The sequence below is a fragment of the Nematolebias whitei genome, chromosome 16 (assembly GCF_014905685.2).
Source record: "Nematolebias whitei isolate Nwh7 chromosome 16, NemWhi1, whole genome shotgun sequence".
Taxonomy (NCBI): Eukaryota; Metazoa; Chordata; class Actinopteri; order Cyprinodontiformes; family Rivulidae; genus Nematolebias; species Nematolebias whitei.
This window is the reverse complement of record NC_056513.1, coordinates 22,882,631-22,904,841: the sequence shown is the minus strand read 5'-3', so window position 1 is coordinate 22,904,841 and position 22,211 is coordinate 22,882,631. Positions and strand designations below refer to the sequence as shown.

The 22,211-nt window shown below is 39.6% G+C and overlaps 1 protein-coding gene across 1 annotated transcript; it reads right to left on the bottom strand.

Annotated features, from left to right (window-relative positions):
• Positions 1-2,150: 2,150 nt before the first annotated feature.
• On the bottom strand, positions 2,151-20,562 carry LOC119422441 (calmodulin-regulated spectrin-associated protein 3). The gene is made up of 18 exons (XM_037689814.1): positions 20,538-20,562; positions 20,103-20,425; positions 18,595-18,735; positions 18,005-18,091; positions 15,471-15,506; positions 14,934-14,981; positions 13,911-14,049; positions 11,095-11,234; positions 10,747-10,840; positions 10,600-10,651; positions 9,020-9,081; positions 8,911-8,938; positions 6,394-8,776; positions 6,039-6,160; positions 3,674-3,960; positions 3,419-3,565; positions 3,197-3,315; positions 2,151-3,086 (listed from the first exon to the last, which is right to left on the bottom strand). Exons 1-18 carry the CDS (start codon positions 20,560-20,562, stop codon positions 2,742-2,744), a joined length of 4,578 nt encoding a protein of 1,525 aa, XP_037545742.1. The 3' UTR covers positions 2,151-2,741.
• Between the last annotated feature and the right edge of the window lie 1,649 nt (positions 20,563-22,211).

Below are 22,211 nucleotides of genomic sequence, written 5' to 3'. Positions count from 1 at the left end.
TCTGGTTTCCTATCATCACTTTGAGGATGGGCATGCTTCCTGTGGGATGAGATGTGGACATTTATTCATTTCCACACTAAAGAAATAGTAAAACGACACTTCGAGCCGCTTAAAGGAAGAGAAAACCACATTATCTGGACTTGAACACAATAAATGTTCTAAAAGGAAATGGTGATTTTTCATAAAATTGCGTTTTATCTTCAAAAGAAATGGTAAACATTACCTCTATCTTAGCTTATGCACAGAAAACAAGAAATAAACTCTACTCTGCTTCTCGTGAAATCTTTAGTGCTCATACCAATAAATAAACAAATCACATTTTCTAGACTACACTTCCTGACATTGCTCTCTAAAATGCTCCACAAACTCAGTAATCCTTTTCTGTAATGAAGACTGCACCAAAGATCGCAACTAATCGCATTAATGCAATAAGAAATGTTAAGAAGGAACACCCTGTACATCTCAGAGCTGCATACTGAATGTTCTGAAGAAAAGCTCAATAAAAACAAACTCCTGTTGAACACTTTGTTGGTTTTGATGATTTTTGACTTAATTGTATTTTTGAATCATCCACAGATGATGTCATATTTACAGATATTTACACATTTGATCTTTTTGTTAGTATTTAGCTTTATTAACTTTGTGTAGTTTCCTAAAATGACCCTTTTGACAGATGTATTTCATATTTCTATTCACTTTCAGGCTTTAAATGAGGCATGTGTACGCAGTTAAGAAGTGCATTTCTCGTCTTTATCTCTGATTTAATCACTAAAACTCTGCACAGTTTGCTGCTCCTGAAGCCTCACTCATCCTCGGCTGGAGATACGGCCTCATTATTTTTACCACCTCCCTTGGCTGAAACTCACATTCTGAGCTTTATTAGACTGTGCAAAATATTTGAGTGAAATTTTATTGTTGAAACTATTTGAAGTCAACTCTGTCAGTCATATTAACAAACTGTCTCAGGAAGCATTGGACAGATTTCATGAAGCACATCGCCCATATCAAAGACCCCTTTGTTAGACAACTAAATCTGTGAATATTTTAATTTCGATTCAATGCTTTTGTTATTTCCAATGTGTAAACGTTCACATTCAAGCCCACCTTTTTTGGATGAAACATGCAACGTGTCCCACCCCCCAAAAAGTTTTTGTGTGTGGGAAATGTGATGCAAAACATTGCTTGCATTGCTAAAAACAAATACAAATTTAAAAATACAAATTTCCTGCGAAAATGCAGCAAATGCTTATTGAAGAACTTGCTTAAAAACAGCTGAAATTAGCTAAAAAAAACATGCTGAATTGTAGCTGAAATGGAAGAACAAGCCTAAATCGAAGAAAGCAGAAAGAACATATATTTGCTGAATTAGGTTCATATTAGCAGAAATGAGCACAAAAATTAGGAATTAGCTTTAAAAAAGCTGAAATTAGCACCAAAAAAGAGCTGAAATGTAGCTGAAAATGTAAAACTACCAGAAGAAAGCAAAAAGAGCTTAAATGAGCTTAAAATTGGAATAAGCTGAGAAAGCTAAAATTAGCATAAACAGCTAGCAGAAAAGGCTGAAGCTAGAAGAAGAACGCTGAAAGAAGCATAACAAGCTGAAATTAGCAGAAAGAAGTTAATTAGGCTGAAAGTAGCAAAATATTTTTTATACTTCTTTTCTTGTCTTGTCTAAAAGTCTTCTTGACTAATATAAATAAAAAAAACTCACATTTGAGGTTTGAGTTGTAATTGAGGCTGAAACCAGATTTTGAAAAGGTCTCGAGCTCAATAGCCATTAGCTTTCACCTGCAGGTAAGATACTGAGTCGTCCTCAGCAGACATCCACCCATCCATCTATCCATTATCTTTATTCTCTTCTTCTACTTCCACAAGTATAAACTCCATTTACCAAACACATTTCAGAGTTAGTGTCTAATTATGTGGTGCATGTCAGAGATTTTTTGCTCATTTAAACTTTAGAAATAGGCAAAAATTGAGCTTGACGTCACAAGTTCTTTAGCATAATGCATTTGGTGTTTTTTATTAAAAAGTGTTTCAGTTGGCAACTACTGTTCACATATCAGTTTCGTCAAATCACATATTTCACTGTGATATAGCTTATCCAACATACAGTAAAGAACCATTCATGCTGTTCTAGAAGCACCGAGATACAATAATGTCCAAAAATTCCAGCCCCCCCCCACACAAAACAACAACAAAAAAGAAAACATCTGCATCACATGTTTATGGCTCTTATTCTTTTGCAAACCATTTGTGCTTTCACTCATCCACACGCTGACAGCTATTGATAGAATAAACTAAAATAAACTATAGTAAAAACTGAAAAGTCCAGTCAGTAAATCTGACACAAAGGCATTTTATCCTTTAGTTTGGCTTCATGTTCAAAAGAGCTTTTGTACTGAGAAACTTCGGTCTGTAGAAACATAGAAAGGCAGAAGACTGTTCGGTCTGCGAGTGTCAGTGTGACTCAATAATATTTTCTTTGAAAGAAAAGCTAAAGTTTATACTTCAAACAATTAAAGTATACAGGAAGTATACAGCCTTTTAAAAGAGACTCTAACTTGTGCAACGGATGATTAAAAAAACTTCCTTCTGTTTGAGTACAGCTGTGCGGGGGACATTCTTATAAACATACATAGAAGTTTAATTTCTATTTCCAGGAGAATCTAAGGACCCGTCTCTGTGCACATATGGGTTAGATTTTATGTTTGAATATGTGCACTTTAACTTTTACTGCATTAAACTCCTCCTGACTTGGAATTGGTTGCCTTCTTGGTAATGCTTGCTCTCCTGCTTCCTCCTCCTCCTCCTCCTCCTCCTCCTCCTTGCCAAAGATGGCTGGGGATGGTGAAGGCGTCTACACTCATGCCCAAGGTTTTGGATGGGATGGAGCTGAACTGCTTCCTGTCTGAGCTGTATTTGTACATGGATTCCACCTGGGTGGGGTTAACCATTCGCGGACCCATGCCTGCCAGCCGTACGAGCTCCTGAGAGTCGGGGTTAGTGGTGTAAACACCTCTGAACTGGCAGCTTGAGTCACGGAAGAGAATAAGGAAGTGGTTTGCAGAACTCTTCTCCATTTCCTGAGGTTGGATCAAAAACAAGGCAAGAAAGTCTGATCTTATTACATCATCTTCAGGCGTCAAATATATATATATATATATATAAATATCAAGCGTACAAGGTGGCTCACCTCAACTATCTTGTTCTTTTGTGTTTCGTTAACTTTTCCAGCGAGGCAGCAGCGTGTCAGAGCATTGTGAATTATGTATTTGTTGGACTTGAAACTTGGTTCTTTGAAGAGTTTTGGACCTGAAAATGTAAATTCGGGTACAGTCATGATCACAAACCCAACAGAAAACATGTGAGCTCTGCTGGTAAATCTCCATATTTTCTGTGCTGTTTGGAGATGTACCTGTGTAATCTGGGGCAGGCGATGTCCCATTGGACCCAGACTCCCAGTCCTGGGGTTTCTTTGTTGGATCCCCACCATTGTTTCCTGCTTCATCTGTGGCTGCAAGGTTCAGTGAAGAGTGGGAGTAGACCTTTGTTAGCTTGGAACCTAAAAAAAATCAAACGTTAAAACAAAACATTTTATTTAAAGCAGTAAAGTACAAAAACTACTTTCTTTTCCAATTGTTTTAATTTAATTTAATTTAATTTTTTTTACCTGTTGCACCCTTGGCTGGACTCAGAGACAGCTTTGTTTCCTCCCTGGTCATACTGCGAGGCCGTGAGCGAGTTTTCTTGGTTGACGATGGACCTCGGTTGGGGGATTTCTGCTTCAAGACTTTGTCCAGGTCCTGCATGATTCTGAGCTGTTGCCGTCGCATGTACTCTGCTCGTGTGAACTCCCCGCGTCGAGCGGGAGTAACCGGGGGTGTGGGAGAGGGTGAAGTTGTGCCTGCGGGAGAAATGTTAGAAGGAGATGCCACTCTTCTTTCGGTGGATGCTGGTCTGAAAAAAGAAACAGAAGGTATTAGGATTCAAATTGTTGGCTTGGCTTTAGTGTTTGACATTGACCAAAAAAAGAAAAAAAAATCAGATGCAAAATGGCAAAATGGGTGTTCCACAGGGTTCTATTTAAGGCCCACAGCTTTTTTACTTGTATATTTCTGAACTACTTGAACGTTGTAAAGATGCTCAACACCAAATGTATTCAGATGATGCTAGCCTGCTTTATACGTATCAAAACTCCTCAATCAGCCTCAGAGTTATTGAGCAGCATTTAGAGAGAGATTTTAAAAATATATATATTTATCTCTGCACAGTGCTGAAACAGCTTCAGGGAGTTTTACAGTCAGGAGTGTAGTCTGTGATTGGTTTCTGTTACACAACAGATAGAAGTCCAAAAGTAGATGAGGTCAAACATTTAGGTGTTGTTTTTGTATTAAGAATGAGTTTGTCTTAAACAGATTGTTCGCCCATAAAGGCTGCTCAAATATTTATACATGCTTCATTTTCATTCAGTTCTTCTGATTTGGAACAGTTGGCCAACAACAATAAATCAGTTAAATATTTTTTATTCAAGTTGTCAATTTTCAGTAAAAAAAACTGAAGTTTAATCAAAGACATACAGTATCTGTGATAACTAATATAAAACACTTTTAATTTTCTTTCTCTTAATGTAATAATTGACTCCTGGTCTTATTGTGTGAATGTTTATGAAGCATTCACACTATTTTCTTCCGTACGTTTTTCTGTATCTTTCGCATTCAACAATTTTTATGCTATTTCAACAAATCATATATCAGACTGTTCAGCTCGTTCACGAGAAGGGTGCTATGACTTTTAGTATTGGGGCAGCTTTAGCTTTTTGAACTATTTAGTCTTTTCTGCCATTTTTTTCTCATAGAAAATGAATTGAGCTAATTTTACATCCTTCACATCTTTAGAGCTGTTTCCAAATTTTTACTGCTCCTTTCACATTTTGTTCTGGTTCAGCTTCTTTCAGCTTCCTTGTGCAAATTTAAACAAATTTTCAGCTAATGTACTTACAGCAAACTTCAGCTGTTTTGCACTGTTTTGTGATCCTTTTAGATTCTTTCTAACTACAATATTTTTGGGCTTCTTCTAACTTCTTTCTGCTATGCTTCTTTCTGCTTATTTATGTAAGTTTCAGCCTTTTCTGCTATTTCAGAGAGTCAGAGATTTTTTATTGTCGTTCAGCTACTACTATTTCAGCTACTACTATTTCTGCTACTACTTAAGCCCCAGCTGTTTGATGCTTGTTTTAGCTTTTCAGCTAATTCCACATTTTTTGTACTTGTTTTAACATTTTTCAGACTAATTCAGCAAAAATGTGCTCTCTATTAACTTCCTTTTTGTAATTTAATCTTATTTTGGCTTTTTAAGCTACTTTTCAGCTGTTTTTTGTGTGTGCTAATTTCAGCTTTTTTCAGACAATTTCCACTTTTTGTGCTCATTTCAGCTTCTTTCAGCATAATTGGCCACAACTGTGCTACTTCCTTCTGGTTATTTAAGCTTCTTTTTAATCTTTTCAGCTACCTGGTAATTTTAAACCTTTTTTTATTTTGGTGCTAATTTCAGCTTTTGGAGCTAAATTTCTAATTTTTGTGCTCATTTCTGTCTATTTAAACCAAATTCGGTAAATACGTGTTCTTTCTGCTTTCTTCTGCTAACTTAGGCTTGTTCTTTCTTTTCAGCTACATTTCAGCATGGTTTTAGCTAATTTCAGCTGTTTTTCAGCACGTTCATTAGCAATAAGCATTCACACGGCATATTTGCAGGAAATTCAATTTCTCTAGTTTGTATTCCTTTTATGGTTGTACAAAATATATTTATTATTGTTTAACTGTCAGTTTTTATTTAACTTTATGAATTTAGCTTTTCTTAAAACCTAATTAGGGATCGTGTCTGCAAATTAGCCATTGGCTACAAGTCCCTTGTACATAATGTTAATTACAAGTTTTCAACACAGTTTTATGTTTTGTCACTTACTAAATAAACCAAATTAAATGAATGAAGAGCTACACAGGTCTCCACTTTGTGCAATCGTTGATAAAACATGCTACCTAGTTTCCCTCTCTTGCTCATGCCACTGTCTCCTCTTCTTCAGCTCCTCCGTTCTTTTCTGCTGCCTCTCCAGCAGCAGAGCTTTACGCTGAGCCATCTCTCCTTCACTGTGTCCCTCCTCCTGCAAACAAGAACACACCATAACTCAAACTCATGGTTGGCCTGACGTGAAAAAAGACAACAAAAGTCACTTAAATATTTGCTTCAAATGACACAAAAAACACAAATTGTTTATTTTTTTTTTTAAACACATTTCAACAAGAACAAAAGTTTTCTGAAATATTGTTCATTTTTGTGTTTAGCACCTCGAGGGTTCTGCAGAGAAGATAATTTATGTTAAATTTCAACACTAACCTTAAAGAATAATCCAATTCCTCCTTTCTTCTCTCCACTCGGCTCCTCTGTCTCAGCATGAGATGTGTGATGTTCTCTTGGTCCAGCTGGTGGTTCTGGCCCTTCCCTGGTTTCTGTAGCCAGATCCAATTGTTGGATCGGGCCTAGGCTCTCTGCAGCCAGCGCTCTCACAGCCTCAGCAGCAGATTCTGTGTGGTCACTCATAGAGTCGGAGGAAAACTCCTGCCCCTCGTCGGTTGGTTCGTCACTGCCCGCCTCCACCCCTCCAGCAGAAGATAATGACACTTCAATCAGGCTACAGGGCTTTCCTGCTCCTCCTCCTTCGCCTCCTGCGCTGAACGCAACAGACAGGGACAACGTGTCGCTCTCAAACGAGCACTCAGAGGGAGCTCCTGAGCTGCTGCCTCCAGTGGCCCTTTGCCTTTCCTGTCTGGGCGGTGGTAAAACCGGCAGCGCTCCCACCACCTCTGCGTCCTCTTGCTCCAACTCCAGGCTGAACTGGGTGGGCGTATCGCTTGAGCCCGTGTCTGAGGTGTTCTCTTCAGGCTGCTGAGGCTGCTGGTTAGGCTGTGGCGGCTCCTGAGGAGTCCGAGGTTCACCGATACGGAAGGAGGACGACGTCTGGACCTGACACTTGCTGGGCGAGACGCGGCGCAAGTGGGGGATGGTGTCCACATTCTGTGTTGGGGTCAAGACGCGATTGAGCGTAGGAAACTTGAGTTCAGAGGGCCGAGGGTGGGGCTGGTAGTGGGGGAGGTGGTTGTTTTTGGGACTGCGAGGAGTGGAGGAAGCGTGGATTTTGGTTCGCAGAGCAGGGCAGGAGGAAGAAATGCTGGTTTTAGGGGAGGTGGATGAGGAGGGAACGTGTATGCGTCGTGATGGGGAAGACGTAGCAGGAGGACTGGCCCCAGCAGGAATCATCCAAGCCTTACTGGTGCTCCTGGTAGGAGTCTTTGTTGGTGTTCTTGGTGGGGTCTTTGTTGGGGTGCGAGGAGGGGTTCTTGTTCTTGGTTCAGATTTTGGCATGTTTCTGGGTCTTTGGTTGCTCAGGAGCTGCTGTTGCTGTTCTGTCAGTTTCTGCATGTCCTTCTGAAGTGACTGAAGAGCTTCACTCAGTTTCTGCACCACCTCATTATACTCCACCATGACGGTCTCACCGCCTTTCTCTGCTCCTTTGTCTTGTTCCCCTTCTTTCTTGCTGTCGATGGAGAATGTGACCTGCTTTTCCAACCGAGGAGGGTTAGAAACAGATGGCTTCTCTGTCTCTGTTTCCTCTTTCTCCTCCTCCTGTTTCAGCTGCTCCTCCATGCGCGTGAGGCGCTCCTCCAGCGTCAGATTCTCCTCCGTTGCTCCATCCACTCCTCCCTCTCCTTGCTCTCTTTTTAGCTGAAGGAACGCAGTTTTTCCGAGCTTCTGCCTGTGTTTGGCAAAAATGGCTTCAATGCGCCTTTTTTGCGCTTCGATGCTTTTACGTTTCTCTTCCAGGCGAGCCCCCAGCTCCCAGGCCTCAGAGCTCGGCTCGGGGCCTCTGGGGCCCGGGCTGTCCTGGTTGTGACCAGCTGGTGTGCAGGGTGAGTGTGGAGTTGTCGGGGTTGGAGCAGAAGTTGACTCCTCTCCAGCAGCAGTGGGATGTCTTCGCCGGTTGTCTCGTCGCTCGGCGAAGCTCGTCATGCGTGGACTATTGCTGCCGCCGTGGTTTCCCTGGCGACTGTTACTGGGTCGAATGTTGCCTGGGGCGTTTCTGGGCAAATCATCCGATGCTTCAGAAGAGTCGATGCTGCCATCTCGCAGAACAGAGTCGTCATCACGTGACATGTCGGAGGGCTCTCTGGATCTGTCCCTCCTGCCTTGCCTTTCAGAATCACCATCTCCACCTCTAACTGGTCGATAGGGGAATCCTGATCGACTGGGAGCTGAGCTACTGAGCTGAGGTTTGTCTTCTTCAGGGGAGTGCAGAAAGAAACCTGCAGGTGCTCCCTCTGGACGTAACCTGGGCTCTGGCCTACTTCCTAACACTGCTCTCCCACTTTTCTCGGCTGTCCTGCCTTTCTTGCGATCCTTGATGCTGGGCATATGTATCACCTGTCTTGCCTCCTCGATGGTCGGCAGCTCTCCCAGCAGAGCTGTTTGTGCATAAGGACCCCAGGAAGAACGATGCGATGGAGCAGAGGCGCTGACCAGGTGGCTGAGGTCCTCTGGAGGGCTGTATGGGACGCAGTTCATCCCCATAGACGATGCAGGAGAGTTCAGAGCAGGGATGCCAGTGGAGAGGTTGTCAGTGCTGACAGAGCGAAAGACAGAATCTATTGGGTTTCCCATGACAATGTCAACATCACTGTCCAGGCCAAATGGGATACTGAAAGTCACTGCTGACAGAGGACGACTGCAGAAAGGTGGGTAGCAACATAAAGATGCACGAACGGATGATTAAAAAAAAGCAGAGACCACAGAAGCCAAATTAAAACACAAATGTAACACAACATTAATGATCCAAAACACGTTTTCATTTGTACTCACCTGATTTGTTTCTTTGTCCAACTTTTTTCTGCAAAAAAAAAGGTTTTAAAACATTATAATGAACGTTTTAATGTCACTCAGATGTATATTATTGATGCATTTATAGTACCTGGAGATACAGGGGAAGGGATGGGGACAAAAGGTTGCTTGAAGATGAAAGAAGGAGAACCACTGAAAGATACAGTTCAATTCAGTTTATTTATATAGCACCAAGTCACATAAGAAGTCATCTCAGGGCACTGAACAGAAACATTCATATATATAAAAATATGTTAACAACATTATTTATCTGAGGAGCAGACTGCTTTGGGTTTAACTCCATCACAGAATTCTCATCTTGAACAAGCATGAAGGCGACAGTGGAAAGGAAAAACTCCTTCATGAGGAAGAAACCTTTAGCAGAACCAGACTCAGGACAAGCGGTCATCTGCTTTGATCAGCTGGGTTTGGTAGGAACAGATACACAATGGCAAGTCGAGAATCACATGTTGAGATGGAAATAATATCAAAGGAAAACTATGAAATTTTAACAATTCATTTTAAGAAATGTGGTCAAATTGTCCTCTACTAGTCTAAGCCTATAGCAGCATAACAAGGCAACCCCAACTATAGGATTTATCAAAAAGGAAAGTCTTAAAACTGGACAGTGTGTCAGCCTCATGGACAGAAACTGGAAGTTGGTTCCACAAGAGAGGAGCCTGATAACTGAAAGATCTTCCTCCTAGTCTAATTTTGGAAACTCTAGGAACCACCAGTAAGCCTGCAGTCTGAGCGTGAAGTGCTCTGTTAGGAAAATATGTGACAATAAGATCTTCAATGTAAGATGGAGCTAGGTTGTTGAGAGCTTTGTAGGTTAGAAGTAAGATTTTGAATTCAATTCTGGATTTGACAGGGAGCCAATGGAGAGAAGCTAAAACTGGAGAGATATGATCTCTCCCACTAACTCCAGTTAAGACTCTGGCAGCAGCATTTTGGATCAACTGAAGACATTTTAAAGAAGTTTTTGGACACCCAGATAATAAACCATTACAATAATCCAGTCTAGACTTGACAAATGCATGCACCAGTTTTTCTGCATCATTTTTAGATAAGATGTTTCTAACTTTTATTGATATTAGGCAGGTGGAAGAAGGAGTTTCTATTAACGTTTTTAATGGATAAAAGACATGTCCTGATCAAAAATAACACCAAGATTTTTATCATTAGAGCTGGAGGCCAGATTAATGCCATCTAAGGTGAGTGGAAGACTGAAAAATGTATTCATAAGATGCTCCTGTCCAAAATCTTAAACCTCAGTCTGTCTGAGTTTAAAAGCAGAAAATTTAGGGTCGTAAAGGTTTTTATGTCTTTAAGACATGCTTGTACAGTTCTCTAAATGATGAAATATTATTCCGTTTGTGATTTGTGTTGTATTTTAGCGGAAAATATTTTCTTCTTTTTAACAGTACTGGATCCCATTTGACTATTTGTCAAGTTCAAGAAGGTTTTATCTTGTTTTGCTCAAAGTTTTTAAGTATTTTTTTTTAAACCATGAACACGTGCAGCCTATGAAAACAGACAGGAAGAGAAAAGATTGCACTTTTTAAAATAATGCTGTTTTAACAAATTCAGGATTGGACTAATTTTTCCTAGATTCTCAGATTATTGTATGTGTCATAGAACGGTCTGGTATCAGCAGAAAGTTGATACCTGTTGCTGTTCCCGCTGACGGGGCTTGTACAGTCAGGTAATCCTGAGACATCTGAAAGATACAGAATGACACATTTCAGGGTCTGCGTCTGTGGAACCAGCTGTGATAAAAGAGGAGGAAAATGGTGATGGGGTGATGTCGCCAACCTGTGAGGTTGATAGGTTGTATTGGTTTGACAAAATCAGGCTTCTTCACTTCAAACCACTCCAGCAGCTCTGCTATGAAACTCATTATGTTCAGCTGAGAGGAACATGTTGCCATCGAGATCCAAGAGAAAATAAAGATGCATAGTTTAGGAGGACAGACTGTGAATTAAACTAATGCACTAATGACGAACTAAAATGTTACACGTGCTGACCACTAGGATATTTGCTGCAAAACAAGCGGATGGATGTTTTTCTCCTTGGTTAAGTTTTGAATACATAAAAGTACATTTTTCCCATCAGTAAATCGGATGTTGCAGGAGCATTATAGTTGGAGATCTTAGTGCCTACATGCAGAGCTGGTGGGGCGTAAAGCAGGTCCTCCACAGCGAGTGGGCAGCAGCTCCTCAAGTTGTTCTCACAAAAGTCTTTGATCAGCTGCAGGTTGTAGACGCTGTCCGCCACTGACATGGTGTCCTTTAGGCACACGTCTGGAACAGCACAGAAAGAGACTTATGTCAGTCAAATCAAATTTATATATGTTTTAATATTTCTTGTTATATCGGTGAAAAGGTTTTGAGTCATCTCATTTATTTTTGTCCTCGTTCATTTTCTTGTAATCTTTTAAAGAAGTCTTGAACGAGGTTGTTTTTAACTGATTCATGTCTTTTATACGAATTTTTCAGTCAAGTATTTATTTCTGGAAGAAAGTTTTTATGTTTGTTCAGCCACTCTACTCAGACTTGTGAATCGTTCAGGAACACAGAGGCTACAGTTTTGTTTTCAAAGAAATTAGCAAAGAGATTTTTTAAATGGGATCTTTCAGAACTTCTAGTCTTTGACAATTATTTTTTCTTTTGTTAAAATATGTGCCAGCAGGCACAAAAGATGTATTTTAGCACAAAGAAGATAATTCCTGAAGAGATATTTGCTGAGACATTGTTGAATTTTGCTGAAGAAATTTGCTTATTGGGGACGGCCTAGTATAATGCAGCCACCTATTATTATCCGCCTGACAAGGGGGTTTTAACTTTAGATCTTCCATCAACTTTAATGTGACTGCAATGCCCCCACAAATGTTATATCAAAATGGACGGCTTGTCATTGTGATATATGCTATTACTTTTATTGGCATTTTCAGTTACCATGGCGACATAATTTGCAAACAAAGACACTATTTTTATTAGTCATTTTTAATGACTCTGACTGCAAATAAAATATCCAAGATGACCGCCTGAGCTAAAAGGAAAAATGATGCAAATTGGACATTTTGCAAGATGTTAAGCTGAAATTTGGTGAGGTAGCTGCTGCACCCAATGGCCAGTAAATAATGAATTAAAAAAATTCAAGATGGTCACTAACGCTCAATTTAAATGGCTTCATATCAGCTGTTTTTACACATAGTGCTGAAATTTGGTGAGGTTATAGCTAAGAACCTTCCCCATCACATACTGAATCGAAAATCCAAGATGGCCACCATAGCTTAAATGAAAAAAAAATCATTGTAACTCGTTGCTTGCCATTTTTAAGCTGAAATTTAGTCTAGTAGCTGAAAGTGAACCCCAACACATAATACTGTTAAAATCAAAAATTTTAAATGGCCACCACATGGCAGCCCCCGTCAAAGTTTCTCCAGAAACTTGCTAGTTGGCTTTAATTTTCTTTTCTTTTTTTAAGACACAACACTGCACTGACTTTTATCATTTTTAGACACATCTTGTAATAAGGGCAGTCAAGGTCAGGTATAAAAACTGGAGCAAAAAAAGCAGCTAAACCCTAACGAAAAATTCTGAAACCAAAGCCAGAAAACTATTGATCAAGACCTCTTTAAAATATCACAAGAAGCAAAGCTTATTGGATCTGGTTTAAACTTTTTTTTTTTTTTTAAATAAAATTGCACATTTAAGAGTCATTATCCAATAACTTTGCATTAATGCAAAAATCAAAACTATTATTAATTTATATATAAATGTATATATAAAATGTACATCCTTCAAATCTTTAGAGCTGTTTACAACTTGTTACTGCTCCTTTCACATTTTGTTCTGCTTCAGCTTCTTTCAGCTTCCTTGGACAAATTTAAACTTTTTTCAGCTAATCCTGTTTTTCAGCTGCTTTGTGCTCCTTTCATGAGCTTTATGCTAACTACAACATTTTTGTGCTTCTTCTAACTTTTTCTGCTAATTTCAGCTCGTTATGCTCCTTTCATCTTCTTCTGTTATTTCAACTACTATTTAGCTGTTTTATGCTAATTTTAGCGTTTTCAGCTAATTCCACATTTTTTGCACTCATTTAAGCTTTTTCAGTGTAATTCAGTAAAAATTTGTTTTCTCCACTTCCTTCTGGCAATTTAAGATTATTTTTGCTTTTTCAGCTACTTTTCAGCAGTTTATTTATTTATTTTATTTTTTTTGCTAATTTCTGCTTTTTTCTGATAAGTTCCACTTTTTGTACTAATTTCTGCTTCTTTCAGCAAATGTGTTATTTCTGCTTTCTTCTGCTAATTTAAGCTTGTTCTACCTGTTCGGCTACCTTTTCTTTTTTTTTTTTTTAGCATTTTTTAGCTAATTTTGACTGTTTTCAGATAATTCAAGTTTTTATGTAATTTCTGCTACTTTCAGCCTAATTAACTTTTTTTTATGCTAATTTCAGCTTGTTATGCTCCTTTCAGCTTTTTCTGCTATTTCATCTACCGTTTAGCTGTTTTAATGCTAATTTAAGCTTTTTCAGCTAATTCCACATTTTTAGCTCATTTCAGCTCCTTCCACTTCCTTCTGGTAGTTTAAGCTTCTTTCTGCCTTTTCAGATACTTTTCAGCCTTTTTTTTTTTTTTTTTTGATAATTTCATCTGATTTTAGCTTATTTCCTATTTTTTGTGCTCATTTCTGCTTATTTAAACCTAATTCAGCAAATATGTGTTATTTCTGCTTTCTTCTGCTAATTTAGGCTTGTTTTTCCATTTCAGCTACATTTCTGCATGTTTTTTTAAGCTAATTTCAGCAAGTTTTAGCAATAAGCATTCACACTACATTTTTACAGGAAATGCAATTTCTTTATAGCTTACAGGATATATCAAATTTTGAAAATAATTTTCAAAATGGTTGTTCTTTCATTTAAACTGATGAGGGGAACTATGTGCGTGATAGTGTTGAGGTTTGTGTGTGTACCCTCAAGAGGCAGTAAGGCAGGGCAGTAGTAGTGCACAACAGCAGCTATTGCACAGCCATTAGACAGATCTTTGACCGCAGAAACCAAGGGGAACGTCGGAGTCAGCTTGGACTGCACTTTGTCCTTTCGATAGCGGATCTGAAGAAGAAAAGGCGGGGGGGGGGGGGGGGATGGTGAGACAGGCAGAATAAAAAAAGGAAGACTTTTATAAACACAAAAATGTAAAAGAGGAGGGTTCATACATACAGTAATTTGGCAAAAAAAATAAAAAATTAAAGGGCAACAAATACAGGTAGGAGTTCAAATAGAAATTCCAAAGAGGCAAAGAAAATATAAAACCAGCCAGGACAGATTTATTTTTCTGTCGAACAGGAATTAAAAGCGTTGTGAAGCCAGGCAAACAGTGGTGAGGATTAAAAAAAAAAAAAATACCACAAAAAGCAAAGCAATAAGTCCAGTGATGCCTCGTTTAATAAACCACTGCACACATAAACACACACCGACACACCAACCAGAAGGTGCAGACCAAAGCTTAAAAACTACAGTGGGAAAAAAAAATGTCAGTGAAAATGAAGACATGTCTTCCAGTGTCCATGCTTCAGGAACAGAGTGGACAGTGAGGGTTCGGATCTGATAAATAATCAAACAAAAGACTCGATTCTAATGCACAGATGGTGTTTTGCTTTGTCACATCCAGATGAGATAGAAGCACACACCCTATGAAAGGATATGTTGTTAGTTGTTCAGCTATCCAGCCCTGTTAAAGGAGGCTGACGGTATTAAACATCGTGACACCTCCTTTAACACGACCTTTTAACGCAAAGCGATAATAATAATTCATGTTAAAGCTGGTGGGTTTGAACTGAGACAAACAGTCCCACGGTTGGACCGGTGATTGGTTTGAAGTCAGCCAATCGCTGGTCAGCGGTGTGGCGATTGATTAGTCTGTCAATCAGTCAAAAGCGTTGCTATGGGCGATGAGGAGGATGGGAGTGAGAAAAGAGCGAGGTGTTATACGTTACCACAGGAGGTTTATTCCCCGACTCCTTCAAACAAAAAGCGATAGCATGCTGGATGGGGGGGATGGCAGAGAGAAGGATACAGGAACAAATGACAAGGAGGTAGGTCATAAGTGGGTACCGCCTCACCACACAGTCATATGATTCTGCTCAGAGAACGGGGGAGGAAAAGGAGGAGAGGAAGGGGTTAAACAAAGGAGGCACATGGGTTTTTTTGATAACCACTGAACAAAAAATTTAAAAAGTCTCCTCCCCCTGTCCCCCTACACAACAATAATCTGTGCATTTGGAGACGATGAGTGAATGTTCAATTCAAAAACACCTGAACCAGCATCCAGAACATCCTCAGCTGACATCAACAAACGGCTACAAAAACACAAGTCAACGCTCCGTTCATTGCCTCAAAATGTTTTCAAATATCCATCAAAAGTTTTCCACAGAGGGACAGACAGAAGAGATGCAAGACATTTTCAGCAGGCACAATAAAGCCAGCCATGTAAACAGGGAGACGGAGAAAGGAACAGAGAGGAGGACACTTACTGGGACTAGTTTCCAGTACCAACGGTTGGACTGAGACTGCCAGAGAGCAAAGAAAGACAGAGGTGAACCAGAGACGGCTTCAAACCAAAGCTGATGTTAGAACGTCTCACCAATGAAACACAGCGACTTTATTTAGAAATGACTCACGCTCCCAGAAGGTGATAACTGGATGTACAGTAGTCCCTCGCTACTTCGCGGGTCGACTTTTGCGGACTCGCTCTTTCGCTGTTTTTCAAAGTAAGATTGTACATGACAAAAAAAAAAAAAAAAGATTGTGCACAACACATGATTGTTAACTTTAATATTAGTCACATGATTGGGACAGTACTGGATACAGTACAGTAAAAAGATAACAAAAATATATACTCTGGACAGGAGTGCCATTTTGTAGTTTTCTTTCAATAAGCCTATACTGCAGGGGTACCCAAAGTGGGGCTTTGGCTCGCCAAGCTGTCCTCATTACTATATTAAAATTTCCTTTGAAGAATCAATGTGTTTACACTCAGTCATTCCAAGTTTAATGTTAGATGGAAAGTTGGCCCAATGACTACTGTAATGACACTACACAGCTGGAGTGACTAATGTGTGCATTCATTTTTTTAATTTTACAAAACTTTTACAGACTTCATAATGTCTCTCGGCAGTTTCTTGCTGCTGAATAACATTTCCGCTGACAAAGATGAGCATCATGGAGGTGCCCATCACACACCCTTCCTGAGCACCCCCTAAATTTTAACTCAGCATCTCTGAAAAATCAAGAAACCATCATTAGAATTTTATAAGGAAACAGTTGTCAAACCTTAGATTCACCAGAATATTGAATAAATGTTGAATAAATATGGAATAAATGACAACAGTCTCAAACGGGCCAGTAAAATCTTTTTTTTTTTTTGCACAAGTCACACCACCTGTCTATCAATCCAGTAGGCACGTCGGCAACTGACCAGTCAGCGACCTCAATATGTCCTGAAGTGAACGTCCCTTACCTGCAGAGCTGCAGCGGTGTTGCATTAAGAACACTTTGCAGTCAGAGATTTCAATAATAACAGAGTTTACATCTTTTGTTTCATGTTAATCTACTGTAATAAATAATAATAATAATAATAATGGGCGGCTGTGGCTGAATGGTTAGAGCAGTCGTCCTCCATTGCAAGAGTTGGGGGTTCAAATCCACCAGCAGTCACATGCCAAAGTGTCCCTGGGCAAGACACTGAACCCCTCATTGCCTCCGATGTGTGTCCCATCAGTGTATGAATGTGATAAAGCTCTGATTAGTGTCTTTAGAATGATTTGTTCAATTAGATTTGTAGAGATCTAGTAGCGTGCTGTATGAATGGGTAAATGAGGCACAGATTGTAGTGTAAAGAGCTTTGAGTGCCATGATAAGATAAAAAGGCGCTATATAAGTACAGTTCATTTACTATTTAATAAACCTTTGTAAAATACACCAAAATGCAAGAAATGGCATCTACTTTATTCAAAATTCCCTGGGGAGGACCCACAGACCCCACCACCACCACCAACGCAGCCTGTTCTGTAATGTTCTTTACACAGAATGGAAGAATAAATAACTGTATAATAAATAAATGGACTTTACTTAAATCATTATTTGCATTTCATGTATTATATTATTGCATTTGGCCCCACAGCCCTCTGATAGATTTTAAGTTTGGCACTTTCAGAGAAAAAGTTTGGGCACCCCTGCTATACTGTAATGCCAGACAAAACAACTACACTACCCAGAAGCCAACAGTGCTTCACTGGGAGGTGGGCTTCGCCGCTGCAGGGTAGGTCTGCCGAACTGGAATCGAGCCCGATTGGAACTGAGCTGCTGATCTGCAGAGCTGGCGAGTAAAATTTTGCCGTACTGTACAGTACATAATATGTACGTTGTTAAAATGATGTGGGTTTAAGAGTTTAGAACATTGCAAGAGTTTGGGAAAGGTTCATAAAGTCTTTAAAAAAATAATCATAAAATAAAATAAATAAATGAATAAAATAATATAATATATATAAATATATATACACACACTACAATAAATATAGTGTTCCTACTTTGCGGAGTTTCACCTACCACGGGGAGGTGTGGAACGTAAACCCCGCGATAATGGAGGGACTACTGCACATTTACAACCACTTCACTTCTGGAGTTGATTTGATTCACACACAGCTAATCAATCTTAGTAGACACAAACATGTTTGAAACTGTTACTTTTGCAGATATTAAGCTAACATTTAGCATGCTAGTAGCTGAGAGTCATCCCCATCACATACTTTGAGCTCTAACAGATCATGCTTAAAATGTCTGCATGCGAAGCGGCAGGCGACATGGCATTCCCTTTAACAACTGCTTGTTTTACTATTTTAATTTGAAAGAGATCCTGTAACATGCCCACCAAGTTTTTGTTTTTAAAGTTATCGATTTTAGATACAGACACGTGGTTAAAATACCAGCTGTTAACATAAGTGGAATGAGCAAGAAAGTCTTTAAAGAGATCAAAAATAAAAACCGGTGTGGGGAGTGTAGTTTTTACCGTTTCCTGAACAGACTGCAGGTCTGTACATGTCTGTGACGTGGGAGGCTCCTCGTCTTCTGTACTTTCTCTCAACTTTTGGTTCAACTAAAAGCACAAAACAAGCACTGTTAAAGGAAAACTATAGCACACTGTTTCTATGAAATAACAGGCAGAACTCGACTTTGCTCATGTTTTAGTAAATCTGTAACATACAAAACAGGATAAATTCTTTATCATGTTTGTTCCAGATGTTTCTTTAAGCTGATACTTTGACTGTATGTATGTGTTCTCTGATGATGTTTTATTTCAGCATTTTGAAACTTCATTGGGTTTTATCATAAAAACACAGCTTGAAAAATGCATTTTCTCCATACGCTCATGCAATTTTTGATGGGAAATGTGCTTTTTTTGTCCATTTGTTGTAAAATGAATGAAAACAACATTCCTTAACCAAACTTTATTGTTTACATTTTCAACTTTTTTACTTTAAGTTCCACCGGACAAAATGTTACGTAATGTTGTGAAATGTACATTTTAATCACAAAAACCTTCCTCAAAACTGTTGACGAGAGTTTTATAAACAGTTCCATTTGCCTTGGTGGTCTTACCCTGTTGACCCAAAAGAGAAGGGCGTTCTCCCACGGAGCACCGACACCCATCTGCTCCGCCTCCTCCGCTATCTCCACCTGGCTCACGGTGTCTTTGGCAGCCAGTGACATCAGCGAGTCGATGAGGGCAAGATGGGCGTCCTGCACCAATCAGGGACAAGAGGGATACATTTAACCAGGTCACTGAGTCAAGGATTACTTGATAAAAAATATCAATGGAAAGAATATCTAAGTATTTTCTTGAATAATGAGTGATAATATAGCTATAAAAAAAAAGAAAATGTGTATTTAGTCAGTTTTTTGTTGTAAAAGTGCTTCTTGGCAACATTTATTGTTAGAAAATATGTATTTGTCATGGCCCTGAGGCTTTGGGTTTTTTGTAGTTGTGTTGTTTAATTTCTTTTGTAATAGTCTGTATATTTTACCATGTTTTTCCTTCTTTTATTATTGAGAATCCTCAGCTCCTCAGTGTTTCTCTGTCATCAGCCGTTCCGCCCTCAGTTATTCTTGCCCTAAGATAACCTTTCAGCTGTCGCCACTTGTAATCATTATTTCTTACTTACCTATTGTTGGATAATTTAATTATAAGTAAGTGGAAAAACATCCATGACCTTTACATCCCCATCACCTATACTCCCAGTTCTCACTCACTCGTCAGTCAGTCATCCTGTTTGTTATCTGCTTGGCGCCTGGACCTTTAACCGCCTGTTCCCTGCGTGCTCCTTGTTGGTTTAGTTTTTTTTGGTTTGCTGCTGTTTTTTTTTTTTTTATTTATTATTCCAAAGCGTTGCGCTACAGTCCTTGTGTTAGTCTTCAAACCCTGACTGTATGTGATGCAATGCCAAACAGTTCATTCTGCTATTACCTCTTGTTTTGAGCTTCTAGTAAACCAGCTTGGTGCCTGATTGTCAGAGGCGACCCGTGACAAACCCGTATCTCCACAACATGGGACCAAAGTCCATCCTCCAAGATGACAACACTTGTCCTGTCAGAGCAGGCTGTTTTAGAGACTACCTCAAAAAATTTGGGAGTGGGGAGGATGGAATGAACTGCTGTCCTGACCTCAACCCCACTGAACACTTGTGGAATCCCCTTTGATGTGGTATTCATTTCAGAGTGACCAGTACACCCACAATGGCTGGCCTATGTCAAAATAATGGGAGGCCATCTCACAGCAGAGTGTGACCAAGCTGCTGAGCAACATGAAGAAATGTGAGGCTGTTGTGGCTGTGTGTGGTTCTTCCGCATGCTACAGAAACCCCTGTTTAATTCATAGATTATTAAATTGTCTTGTTTCTTTGGATTTCAGTCATACAAACCAATAGACAACGCAAAGCAAGACTCTATAGCAAATATGCTGTTTGACATTAGCAAATAAAATTTGTCTCGTTTGTCACGTTTGTCACATCCTGCTGCTCAAACCGCAAATTCATTTTGCTATAAAATGGTGCATCATTTAAAACGATATAGGCTTTCCAAAGGACGGATAAACTCGTGAAGCCACTCACCATTTTGATGGGGGTGTTGCTGAGGTCCTCCTCTGCGATGTCTACATCCTGGACCTTTGGGGCGACACCTCTCTTCACGAGGAGCTGCAGCAAGGACGAGGTATCGGCCGGGGGGTCCTGCGACGCCGGCGGGGAGTCCCCGTGGGCCTGAGCCAGCAGGGCCTGAGCTCGGCAGTAGGTCTCCGGGGAGAGGAGCAGCTTGGAGACGGACGGCTTGAGGTGCTCCTGTTCAAACTGGTCCCTGTAGAACGGCTCTCGAAGCTCCGCAGGGACATTTTCTGAAGACGAGAACAAAACAGCCTTTGTGAGCTCGACAGAAATTACTACACAGTTAAATGAAATAAAGAATTTTCAGAGATTTCTAAGATGACTATTGTAATTTTTTTTTACACATACGAAACCTTTAAAATGTGCATTAAGCATCTGCAGGTCCACTTTTAGCCTCTTTGGTCAAATACATCATGACTTATGAGATGGACTGATGTCAGGTGAAACATCACAACAGCTGTTGATCAAACAACTTTAATTTTGGACTCAAAGTTCTGCTGCTTCGTTTGTCACGTCCCTTGTGAGTCTGTACAGCTGCTGTGCTGTAAATACACAATAAATGTGCAAACGTTGTGAAAACTAATGAAACTGTGGAGGGAAAACCTCAAATTCCGAAACAAAATGTAAAAAAAAAAAAAGATTAATAAAGTCAAAAAGCAATATGTGAAAAAATAACTGCAGTCTTTTAGATGTATCTTAACTAAAATAGTTTGTTATTATTGTCTAAAATTATAAACAATTCATAATTTTTAGATTTATTTCTTGGTCCAATAGCCTTAAAAAGACGTTATCCGATGCACTTGCATGTGTAAGAAATCACATTAAAAATCAAGGTGGTTAGAAGATTACATCTGTTTACCATTAGCACGTTATTACCTTCATGCCACATGCAAGTTAAGGCGAGGTGAGACAGTTAATTCATAGTTTAGTGTTAAATCTTTAGCAGCATAAATACCAAGTAAAGGGATTTTATCTTAGCAGTTTATGGTACATCTTCCTTTAAACAGGAAACACAAATCCGTGCTGCATTGTTTTCTGAGCAGCATCCTTCCACAACAGAGGGACGCTGTTTATCACGGATCATCTCTGCACAGAAAAGCTTGTCGTACAGGTTCCTGCAGACAGACTGCAGATCACATGTTCTAGTAAAGAACTGTTGGTGAGTTCTGCTGAATCTGGGCGCAGTTTTCCTCCTGAGGTGACAGGAAGTGACAGAGCCTGACTGCAGGAGAGGATGTCATCATCTGCATGAACAGCTCAGCTAGGTTACTCACGCAAGTGCGTGTGCGTGCACGTTAGATCAATGTGAGTGGGTCAGTTCATAGACACGCGCACTGTGGACTAATAAAAAACACTTATCTGGCCGACCCATATTACTTCTCTGGATAATCCTGGAAATTGGAACAATTTTTGAAGAAATGTAATTCTCAAGTGATTACTGTTTGTTTTCTCTGCGTCCACACGCATCAAAATATGGAGAATAATGAGTGCCTTTGATTTTATTTTTCTCTCTGCAGGCCGCGATCGTGAGGCTAATGCCTTCCTCCCATCCTCTGCCCCACTTCTGTGCATTGCAGTGAGGAGACAAGACGTCCATATCTCTGCATCAACCAGAGCTGCAGAGTTCCGGGGTGAACTCGTGCTTCACACAAATCTGCAGCGATGGGAGGAAATACAGACAGAGGACTTTGGTCACTATGGAAACAGTGGGAATGGGAAGCAGCCATTTCTTATCACAGAGGAGGGAATGAGATGGGTCTGCAGAGCAGGAAGCAGAGAATCAATCCACCATTAAACTTCTTCCATCAGGAACAAGCAAACACAACTGGTATATTTCCATCTTTACATCATTTTCATCTGCTGATTAGATTTTATTTTGTGAACCCACAGCTGTAATCATCATTTTATTTGTTTTATGTCCAAAACTCCATATGTGGACAGTCTGTTTTACATTAAATATATTAAAATAATAATAAATAAATAAATATGTATATATGAATGTATGTATGTATGTATGTATGTATTTAAATACTTATACGATGGGAGGAAATACAGACAACA

What these genes read in the sequence shown, in the direction of transcription:
- LOC119422441 (XM_037689814.1), bottom strand. Translation starts at nt 20,562, where the DNA reads ATGTATTTGACCAAAGAGGCTAAAA. An exon ending in TTTGACCAAAGAGGCTAAAA is followed by an intron (nt 20,426 to 20,537) that starts GTGGACCTGCAG and finishes TTAACTGTGTAG; the next exon opens with TAATTTCTGTCGAGCTCACA. An exon ending in ACGCCCCACCAGCTCTGCAT is followed by an intron (nt 10,841 to 11,094) that starts GTAGGCACTAAG and finishes TGTTCCTCTCAG; the next exon opens with CTGAACATAATGAGTTTCAT.